General features: G+C 34.5%; 1 protein-coding gene across 1 annotated transcript; it reads right to left on the bottom strand.

The window, feature by feature from the left end:
- Positions 1 to 2,747: 2,747 nt before the first annotated feature.
- On the bottom strand, positions 2,748 to 8,529 carry LOC131626855 (uncharacterized). The gene is made up of 3 exons (XM_058897694.1): positions 8,487 to 8,529; positions 2,981 to 3,958; positions 2,748 to 2,770 (listed from the first exon to the last, which is right to left on the bottom strand). Exons 1-3 carry the CDS (start codon positions 8,527 to 8,529, stop codon positions 2,748 to 2,750), a joined length of 1,044 nt encoding a protein of 347 aa, XP_058753677.1.
- Between the last annotated feature and the right edge of the window lie 3,801 nt (positions 8,530 to 12,330).

Here is a 12,330-nt window from a genome sequence, read left to right as displayed (position 1 = left end):
GACTTTCCAAATCCAAGAAATTAAAGGTAGAAAAACGTGAAACAGATCCTAAGAAGTGTATCTTCATCAACTTTCCAACTCACTTTCATAAACTGCATTGAACTGAACCATATAAATGGTTCAGTTCAGTTTTTAATAAACACATTAATAACAATTCAGTTAACTATTAAAACAGTTTTAATTCAGTTATAAATTGGTTTAAACTAGTTTGTATATATAAATTGGTTTAAAACCAGTTTGTAGTTGTAAACTAGTTTTATAGAAAAAAACTATTTTTCTATAAAAATTTAAAATTGTTATACAATCAATTTATTTTGAAATTTTAATTTCCCCAACCTTTTCTTTCTTACAGGCATAGAAAATTTAATTTTCCGTTTCTTTTTGCATAAATGAGCAAATAAAAAAAGTTGACAGATGAAATTTGATTTACAATTTCTATTGTTATTCTATGAAAAGAGCATGAGCATGGTAACAGAATATAAAAGGATTCTGAAATGTGTTAACATAAGTGGTATTTTCATCTTTGCTGTGATATAGAGGGAGGTATAATTATAATCATAAAAATTGAATATATATATATATATATATATATATATATATATATATATATATATATATATATATATATATATATATATATATATATATATATATATATAAGTAGATCGATAATTTCCGATTGGTGGTAAGGAGTTGAAAGAAAACGAAGTGAACAATGCTTTAGTGATAGATTAGGATTAACGCGAAAAAAAATCACGTGGCAAATTTAATGAAATAATTTAATCTAAACCACTTAATTTAATTGCTCTGAGACACTAAGTTTAAATTGTTCTTGGACACTACATTTACATTTGATAAATTTTATTTATTTGGAGACATTAAATTTTCTTGGGGATGCAAACTTTATTGATGACTTGTATGAGATTATTAAATTATTAATAAATTATTAAGCAGTCTGTAATTGATTAATCAAGATAAAAAATAATCATATTTTCAGTCAAATAAATTAATTATTAATTTGCAATTTGGAAATGAAAAACTGACACCATATAATAAAGATAGTACAAAATTTGTTATATTCAGCCTTCATAATATATATAGTTATTTTTTTAATTTTTGAAAATTTGTAAAAGAATTAAAAAATAAAATAGTTAAAAAGTTCAAAGAAGTTTAAACCAGTTTATAAACTTAAACTTGGTTAACTGAATTGTTTATAATATATGGTTCAGTTCAATAACCATTTAAATGATTTAGGTTTTTTTGGTTCAATCCAATTCAGTTTAAATATATAATTCAGTTAACCATATTTTTGCACACCCTTACTCTCAACCATTCATAAATTAATAACAAAACAACTCTCTTTCTAAAAAAGAACTTACTCTCTCAAAACTCTCATTCTTCCTCTACATTTCACCAAACAAGACTCTTAGCAAAAAAATATTAAACAAGCAAACCACTAATAATTTCTTAAAGGAAACAAACTAAACCAGAAAGAAATGAAAAGTAAGAATAAATGACAAGCACTTGTAAAGAGTAAAACACATATTTGAATAAGAGGATATTACCAGGTGCAGATCGGAAGCTATGAGTTGTTTAGATCTCGGCCGGCTAACTATGTCTGTACGACGATGATGATGATGATTGAGATGAGTGAGCAGAAGTTTGTTTTCCGATGGTATTACCGGTTCTGTTGAGTGAGGGAAATTTGGTCGATAAACGGTGGTATTGTTGTTGTGTCTCGGAGTAAGCATCATGGAAAAGATATGGTAAACGGTTGTGTTGTTTGGTGTGTGTTTGAAGTTGAATGTTGGTGAGTATGGTGTTTTTAATGGTTTATGGAATATGTGAAAAGATGAAGATTATAATGCATGGATCGGTTTTTTTTCAGCATTTATGGTGGAAGAAGTGTTTTCATGGTTTGGTGAGTCAGAAGTTAAGATGGTGTTGTTGAGGTAGTGGAGTGTATAGGTGGTTGTTTGAAGTGAAACAATGAAGTGTGAGAAATGAAGATAAGTATGGTACCCGCAACCCCGCAACCGGTGTTGTAGTTTATAAATTATATGGTTGAGTTCAATTTTTAATTATCATATTAATAACAATATAATTAACTATAAATTTCAATTCAATTATAAATTGGTTTAAATCGGTTTTTATATATAAATTAAATTAAAATTATTTTTAATTCTAAACTAGTTTTGTATGAATTTTTTTACGAAAATTAAAAATTGTTTTACAATCATTTTATTTTAAAATTTTATTTTCAAAAATTCATAATATATATTCTAAAATTCAATTTTAATTCACTTTCATAGAATCAAATTTCATCTTCTTCTGCTATGCTCTTTTCATAGAATCAAATTTCATCGGTTAATTTTTTTAAAATTTCTTATTTGCTCATTTATGTAAAAAGAAATGTGAAATTAGTTTTTCTTCACTTTCTATGCTTCAAGAAAGAAAAGGTTAGAATTAAAATTGTTGAAGTGAATATTCTGCCTATTTTAGTAGGCTTTGAGAATTTATATTACCAGAATTTTAGAAAATCCACTAAAATCTAAATTGGAGAATCTCATATCTGTTTATTTATTAATTAATAAAATTTCTATAGTATATATATATATATATATACATACATTAAGTTTCAATTCTTCTCAGACACTACATTTACATGTGATAAATTTAATTTATTTTAAGACATTAAATTTTTTTGCAATACAATCATTATTGATGACTTATATGAGATTACTAAATCAGTAACAAATTGTTAAGCCGCCTGAAATTAATTAATCAAGATAAAAAATGATAATTTATTTATATTTTCAGTCAAACAAATTAATTTGCAATTTATAATTTGAAAAGGAAAAACTGACACCATATAATAAATATAGTATAAAATTTGTTATATTTTAGCCTTCATAATATATAGAGAATTGTTTTTTTAATTTTTGAAAATTTGTTAAAAAAAAATTAAAAAATAAAATACCGCAGCCGGGTACCCGCAGCCGGGTACCCGCAGCCGGGTACCCGCAGCCGGGTACCCGCAGCCGGGTACCCGCAGCCGGGTACCCGCAGCCGGGTACCCGCAGCCGGGTACCCGCAGCCGGGTACCCGCAGCCGGGTACCCGCAGCCGGGTACCCGCAGCCGGGTACCCGCAGCCGGGTACCCGCAGCCGGGGTACCCGCAGCCGGGTACCCGCAGCCGGGTACCCGCAGCCGGGTACCCGCAGCCGGGTACCCGCAGCCGGGTACCCGCAGCCGGGTACCCGCAGCCGGGTACCCGCAGCCGGGTACCCGCAGCCGGGTACCCGCAGCCGGGTACCCGCAGCCGGGTACCCGCAGCCGGGTACCCGCAGCCGGGTACCCGCAGCCGGGTACCCGCAGCCGGGTACCCGCAGCCGGGTACCCGCAGCCGGGTACCCGCAGCCGGGTACCCGCAGCCGGGTACCCGCAGCCGGGTACCCGCAGCCGGGTACCCGCAGCCGGGTACCCGCAGCCGGGTACCCGCAGCCGGGTACCCGCAGCCGGGTACCCGCAGCCGGGTACCCGCAGCCGGGTACCCGCAGCCGGGTACCCGCAGCCGGGTACCCGCAGCCGGGTACCCGCAGCCGGGTACCCGCAGCCGGGGTACCCGCAGCCGGGTACCCGCAGCCGGGTACCCGCAGCCGGGTACCCGCAGCCGGGTACCCCGCAGCCGGGTACCCGCAGCCGGGTACCCGCAGCCGGGTACCCGCAGCCGGGTACCCGCAGCCGGGTACCCGCAGCCGGGTACCCGCAGCCGGGTACCCGCAGCCGGGTACCCGCAGCCGGGTACCCGCAGCCGGGTACCCGCAGCCGGGGTACCCGCAGCCGGGTACCCGCAGCCGGGTACCCGCAGCCGGGTACCCGCAGCCGGGTACCCGCAGCCGGGTACCCGCAGCCGGGTTGCGGGTACCCGCAACCGAAAAGTTATGGTTGGGATATTCTTAATAAAAAATAAGAGTTTTTTATAAAATGTATGAGGAGTGAACTAAATTATTATGTTCACAATAAAACATCAGTTTAAAAAATAATAAATAATGTTTAGATAAAATAACGAGTAAGTTATAGTAGATAAATATATTATATTCATATTTGAAAAATTAACAAATTTTACTTGAGATTGAATAATAAGAAAAAAAATGAAATATCACGACTATCCGGTACTTTACCATTTTAGATGAAGAAGAGAGTATAGGGTAGAGAAGAAAACGAATGAAGTTTACGTGAGCAGCAGCTTTTTGTGAATAAAAATGATACCCTGTCTCTCCAGGGGAGTGGCGGCTCGGTATCTGTCATCCTTTCAGCAATGCTCCATGCGAATATATAGTATGACAAACTAGGGTTTTCTACTCAAAACCTTGGGCACTTTAATGCAAAAATGGGCCTAACCAAAATTCTAAAATGCAAACATACTTCTATTCTTTTTTTTTTTAAATTATTTTTTAACTAATAATAAAAAATAAAAATAAAAATTAAATCATATTAATTATAATGAATAAATAAAATTAAACTAAATTATCTAAAACTAATTTTTTTTATATATTTTTTTAAAAAATAAACTAAAAATAAAACACAATTTTTTGATATTTTTTTAAATGATAATAATAATAATAATAATAATAAAAAAACAAATATCTATTAATCGTCTAAAAAAATTAATAATTCGGATAAAAGTTTAACTCGAAAAGTTTAACTCGAGTAAAAAGATGTAAAAAATGCAAATGAGAGCTATTTTTGTTGACTTTAATAAAAGTCAATTTTTTTAAAATATGCAACATTGTGATGATTGAACAATGAATACACACGAAATAAAATGCCACAAGTCAAAAATGAATGAAATGCCTGGGGCAAAAATTGAGGAATGACACTTAGGTTATAAAAAAATTACTAATTACTCAAATTCATTTATGTACAGGTATACGTGACCCAACCTACGACAACCTACATAGATTTGTTTCATGTATTTTGTTGAGTTTCATAATCCAGTCTCGTTGATATAAAGCGGGTGATTTATTATTTGTATTATTATTTTAAATATAAAATAAAATTAGTATATTACTATAAACTACTTTTTTGTTTTAATTTTTCACTCATCGTCAATATTTCTACTAGATCTATACTTGGCAATTTATGTATTTTTAATATTAAGTTTGGTCGCTTGATGTTTTTGTATCATTTTCTACTCATGGATTTTGAAGAAATAATTGTTTGGTAAAATTTAATACTATTATTAAACATTATGATATAGAGATGAATTTTATTTGACTTTATATAATGTGTTTCATCCAATTTATATTTTAAAAATTTGTACGATTGCATTGAATTATGTGTTTAATTTAGAATTAAAAAAAATTAATCACTATATTGAAATTAATTTATACTTTATTAAATATTTCAATAAATAAGAAGTTCACAAACACTACACCTACGTCTTCACACACAAACACCACAACTACGTCTTCAAAAATACCATAAATATGTATGTAAAATAAATAGTTAATATGTTGTGTTTTTTTGGAATTTTACATTAGAAGTTTACATTTTTAAAAATAAATAAATTAGTGAAAACTAACCAATTTTGACTAATTTAAATATGTATGTTAAAAATATTAAAAATAAATAAATTAGTTAATATGTATGTTTTACGCAATTGTCAGATAAGATAGAAGAACTAATAAAAGTGATTGATGATGCAGTATTTATATTACAAAAATATTTTTCTCTGTTTTATAAAAATATTGAATAAAGGAAGTGGTTAACGAGCAAAATAAAAAAATTTTGTTAATCACGTGTATAGGTTAAAATACATAATATTTAATGAATAATTAATATTTTATTTTATTAATTAATTAAGTAGTAAAAGTGATTAAAGAAATATAGATGTAAAATAAGTAGTTATTAACCTACATCATTTTGTACTTAATAAATTATTAAAAATAGTTAACACAATTTTATATTTATGTTATAAAAATAATTTTTCATAATTATTTTTTGAAAATACTTATTTTGTTATGAAAACACCCCAAAATAATAATTTACCATGAAAAATACTACTCACTATACAAAGTTTTAAATTTTAATATCTCATTTTATGTTAAAAAAATATTATTTTTTAGTGTTTTGCTATTTGATTTCAAAATAAATTCTCTGGTTGTATGGAGGCTAGTTTGGGTTGAATTAGGCCAAATTCAATACCCAATTCATATAAAAGTGTTTGAATGAGATAAAATAAGAGAATTTCTTTATCCACCTTCCTATCTTCTTGGTGAATGTATTTTCGAAATCACCTTTTTTTTACGTAAAAAAAATATTTCCGAAATGCATTTCCGAAATAATGCGCGTTCTGCTGTTTAAACAAAACAGCCTCCCCCCCCCCCCCCCCCCCCCCCCCCCCCCCCCCCCCCCCCCCCCAAATCATTTATCCTAAATCATTCAAAAATTCGTCTCGACCAGTTGCATAACCACCAAAGGCAAATTCAAAGACCATCAAAGGCTACTCCAAAGGCTCTTAAATTACTTCTAAAGCATCTTCAACAACATCTCAAATCTGTAAGTTTTCTAAATTTTCAATGTAGGATTGAAATTGATATTATGGGTGTTATAGTGTAGTTCATTTAAGTTATTACATGTCACTGGTGTTGTTTAGATAGGAAAATTGAGGTTTTGATGCACTTAGTGCATGCTTTTAGGTTTTCTGCAAAAATGGTGTCGCTGGTGTTTTCGGAAGTGCATTTCCGAATACACCTCCCTGACCAGTTTCGGAAATGCACTTCCGAAGTTGCCCCAAATGTTTTTTTTAATTTTGTTGATTGTTTAGCCTTCTAACCTGTTCGCTTATGGATTTCAATTGTTTCAGGAAAATGGCAGGCAACCCAGCTAGAATTAGACAGGGGAGAGAGACACGGACGGCGTCGGCTAGACGCGAGCGGGCGGCGCAGCTTGCATCGACGCGGGGACGGGGTGTAGTATGATCACCCGTCCAGACAGATGAGCCTGGTTCCTTGTCTAGATCGAGGAGTAGACTGGCTAGGGTATCTTCTTTCCGTTAGGAGGAGGTACGGGAGGAGGAGGAGGTGAGATACCAGGAGGCGGAGGAGGAGATACCTGATGCTGATCCTCCACACGGGGGGGAGGAGGAGGAGGAGGAGGAGGGCTACCTGGGAGGGCCTAGGGACACGTCTGTGCTGATTTCCTACCACGAGCATGTTGCTCGACGTGTCTGGGAGGGAGAGGTATTTTTTATAATTTATCCGACTTTATTATTTAACCGTTTTTTACTTAGCTTTTTATTCCACATTTTCTTAACGATCTAATTAACAATGTTTTTTGTTTTTGTTGTAACAGGAAAGGCCGACTTTAAAAATGGTGAACCACGCGCGAAAGATTTTTTGTCTCTTTAAACCAGAGGCGCAATGGTTTAATGATGCGGTGACTGCTTCCGGGCTAGGTGGGTTGTGCATGACCGGGTATACCACCATCAGCCACGGCATGCAGGGGGCTTTTATAGAGCGGTGGCATAGGGAGACGTCTTCTTTCCACTTATCGGTTGGGGAGATGACGATCACCTTGCACGATGTACATTGTCTTTTCCACTTGCCGATTAGGGGGATGCTGCTTAACCGTTCCCAAATCTAGAGGGTCGATGCGATTGAGTGGATGGCGATCTATCTGGGTATGAACCTAGATATGGCTGATTTTGAGTGTCGGACGACAAATGGACCTCATACCCGGTTCTCCACATTGAGCGATCAGTATGAGCACCACTTGATGGCGGAGGCCGATTCCGAGGACGCGGGTAACGACCTATTTATGAAGTATCACTGTGCATGCGCTCTCTGATGTCGGTTCATGTTTTTGGTAGGCACTGCACTCTTTGTGGACAAAAGTGCAAGATACGTCGACGTGACCTACCTCCGCTACTTCATGGACGTGACTACCATTCACCAGTGGAACTGGGGGTCAGCTATTATGGTATATTTATACCAGAAGATGAATGAAGCCTCCAACTGGAGGACCAGGAAGATGACCGGATCCGCCACACTCCTGACGGTACGTTTCATTTTAATTGTTTCACATTTATTTATAGTTCGTATTTATTTTTAATACATTATCGTGTTTGTGTTTCAGGGCTGGATCATCTCCTACTTCCCCCGCATCCACTACTTCGTCACTGATCCTGCGTACGAGGACGCCATGCCCAGGACCGCCCGATACGTTCTCCAAAGGGGGAACAATGCAGTGAGACCATATCGTGGGTACCTCGACCGCACAGCTCACAATGACATTCGTTGGAGGTCATTCAGTGACTACACTGCTGTTGTCCCCTTTGACCGCATCGCGTTATATTATGGAAGGATGGCATGCGGGACCAACACCAAGGTGGGGTATCTCCCTGAGTGGTGCATGCGGCAGTTTGGACATGTGCAGATGATACTGAGGTCACCGTTTGAGGCTGCTCCCGACATAGTTACCCGAGTGGAGCTCACTGTCATATTTGCAGATTGGGAGCGTCATGTGGTCCCGGAGGAGTATCGTTGCATGCATGCCACCCAGGGTTGGCATTGTGTAGAGGGGTACGTCACATGGTTCTATCGGGTGTCACATCCTCTGATGACAGCCGACGCTCCCGACGCTCCTAGGCCAGCATATGAAGAGATCCTGGAGAACCAGTAGGCCGAGGATGACCATGCCATTGATCTCCTGCCGATATGTCAGTGGATAGAGATGCTTGGGCGGGACGCGTTGGAGCAAGGTATCATTAATCAGGGCGGTCCAGAGGCAGTCGTCGTGGTGGAGAGGATGGTCGGTGATGCGGGCCGTGCAACGGCATATAGGAGACAGAGGAGGCCCCAGGAAGATAGGGTTAGGCATACACAGTAGGGGTTCCGGATTATTTTTCTTGGATTTTATTGTATTCGGGTTGTATTTCGCACACTATTACTATTTTATTCGGCTTGTATATATTATTCGGATTGTATTTATTATATTAGTATTTTATGTTGATATGTCGTTTATTTTATTCGGCCTTTTTGTTTAATTAAAAATACGAGACTGTTGAGAAAAACATAAAAGAACACATTTTCTGCATAATTTGGAAGTGCACTTCCGAAAACTCCCAAAAATGTGAAATAGGTGTTTTCTGGAAAAATCTAAATAAAAAAATACTTCGGAGATACATCTCCGAAGCAGAGGCAACTTGGAAATTTCGCTGGGGGTCACCCCCATAGGGAGTCAATAAAGAAATTCTCTAAAATAATCAATCATTATAATGGATCGGTTTGGACAAATTCACTAATTTTTAGGTTGGATTCGATAGTGGTTTGTTCAAATGATTTTTTATTTTATTATTATTAAATAATTAAATAATGATTCAACAATTTTATCCTCTTAAAAAACTTAGACAACTTATTTTTATTATTTTTTAGCATCATAAAATAATATTGATAACATGAATTAATAAAAACTATCATAATATTATCAATAAATTAAAATTTGTATTACATAAAATTGTATTAGCATCAAAATAATTAGAAATTATTATCCAAAATTATTAAAATTATGGTTCACTGAAATTGTTGATATTTATAATAAGAAATGTTCAAGAAGCTAAAATTGCAACAACTAAGTAAATACTTATCAAAATCTTTAAAACTTTAATAAGAAATGTTTGATTAGTGAGTCCGTCAATTTTTTAGATTTGGGTTTGATTTTATCCGAAACCAAATTTTTAATGAGTTTTAGTTTTTAAATCCATATTCACCTAATCACTCAATCCAACATACTTTTCTAGATTTTTTAGGTGAATTTGACCGGATTTTGTAGATTGAATCAATCTATATCATGCAGCACTGACAAGAAAAAATAATAACTTACGAGATATTTATACTCATATAGAAAGTATACATATTCCTTTTTTTTAAATATAAATTTAGAAATAATATATATATATATATATATATATATATATATATATATATATATATATATATATATATATATATATATATATATATATATATATATATATATATATATTCCGATATTTCGGACTAGATAAATCATCCAGATTTTTTTAATCCACTCTCTGACCCAACATGCCCTGACCCAAAAACATGGCAGCCTTCTCCGGCACACGCCGGGCAAAAACAAGGTGCAACCGAGCACGCTGAAGCTTCGTGCTCGGCAACGACTAACCCTCCGCGTTCCTTGGCCGAAAACCAGCATTCCTGTATTATGTACTTGATGTGATTTGAATGAACCATCATTCTTGTATTATGTAGAAGAATTTCTTACAACATTCCATGCTTCCATTACTGGTTCCAATATCTATTTAGATTTGACAATTTTCCCATTTTCACCCTTGAATATTTTATTTTTTAGACTAGCATAAATCTAGCTCTCACATTTTCAATTACGTGATACCGACATACTAAATCTTAGAATGTATAAAAAAATGTAACAAAATTGTAAGAAAAAATTCATTAGTAAATTATCACAATCAGTGACAATCACCTATAACATATTTTATGGAATGCTCAACTAACGCATACAAATTCAAGTAAAGATAGTCAGTATATTTTGGTCTTATACAATGAATCCATTATCAATATAGTTGGAAATGTGTAATACAACTTTATGGATTCTGAATACTTTTTAGGCAATGAAGTCATGTGGATTCTGAATACTTTTTAGGCAATGAAGTCATGTGGATTCTGAATACCTTTTAGGCAATGAAGTTAATGTTATAGACTTCATTCTCTTGTCGCAGTCCAAATGCATCAAAAGATCTACTTGCAAAAGTCAAGATGTTAGATGCTAATGAAACTCAGTAATCACGACACAAATGCTTTCTTATATCCACATCAATATAGGTCAATTGGTGGTGTCTTACAATATGTCACTTTGACTAGGCGTAATATAACATTTTGTGTGAACAAGTAATCATGACACAAATGCTTTCTTATATCCATCAATATAGGTCAATTGGTGGTGTCTTACAATATGTCACTTTGACTAGGCCTAATATAACATTTTGTGTGAACAAGGCATGTCAATTCATGACTTCTCCTTTTACCTCACATTGGATTGTTGTTTGAAGAATCTTCATACACCTAAATGGCGTGGTCAATTATAGTCTCACTTTGTTTCCTTCAAATGTTCATAACAAGTATTCTCTTAGAGCGTATAGTCATAGTGATTGAACTATATGAAAAAACTCTACCAAATAGACTACGCCTATGTTTGAAATTTATTAAAAATCACGGTAAAAAATCACGGTGGATAAAAACTACCAATATTAACTTCTGAAAATCACGATGGAAGGGCTCCAAACGTGCAATGGTGACAGTGGACCGTGCTTCCAAACACACTACATCCTTGACTCTTTATTTTTAAAATTGTCTTAACCCCTTATTTTTAGGTACCGAAATATTATTATTTTATAGAGACTAATTCTTTTTTAAAAATTGTTTAGAATGAAAAAAATAATTTTTTATTTTCAAATAAAAACTATTTAAAATTAGTTTTTGAAAATTAATTTCAAAAATATTTTTAAAAAATTATGTTTTTGCCTTGAAAATATAAAAAAAAAATAAAAAATCACAATTTTTAGCAAAAACATTAGAAAGTTTAGTGAAAAAATTGAGACCTTGAAGCCCTGTTTAAATTTAGAGAGTTTACTTATATTGAATTCATTTATTCTAAAAATCAGATCCCAATTTTTTAAAACCTACAGCTCTAATCTATAAAGAAAGCAAATAGAAGCACTAATAAAAAGAGATTATGAAAACTGAAGCAAACCATTAACAAAGCTTAGTTAGAAACTACCTATCTACTAACCTTATTACATAATAATGCTTTATTGTGTAGATTGGTCAATTAACATGTAAAACGTATCATAGTGGTGCCAAATTCTTCCATACACAAACGTACCATAGTGGTGTCAAAATCATGCACACAAAAAACTGATATAAAAATCCTCTAAAGCGTAAGCGAAATTACCCAGGTCATTATGCAGATGCTTTTCCTTTTTAACATTAAATAACACAGGTCAATATTTACAAACATTTAATTATAATTAGAAAACTATTGCAAGCGCTTCTTAAAGAATTGTTAATCCAAATTGGATGGTCATCAATTTTTTAACGAATTAGTCAACAAAGTGTGACATTATTAAATACGAGGATTTACTACCGCTAAGCAAGATCTTGTTTATTTTTTAGTTAAAGAAATAGGATAAAGATTGAGTGATAAGCTGAAACTTTCAGAGCCTAACAAAACAAATAAGTTCAAAACTCCCACCAAACAAGAATCAAG

The sequence above is a fragment of the Vicia villosa genome, unplaced genomic scaffold, assembly GCF_029867415.1.
Source record: "Vicia villosa cultivar HV-30 ecotype Madison, WI unplaced genomic scaffold, Vvil1.0 ctg.000326F_1_1, whole genome shotgun sequence".
Taxonomy (NCBI): Eukaryota; Viridiplantae; Streptophyta; class Magnoliopsida; order Fabales; family Fabaceae; genus Vicia; species Vicia villosa.
This window is presented reverse-complemented; position numbering and strand designations above follow the sequence as displayed.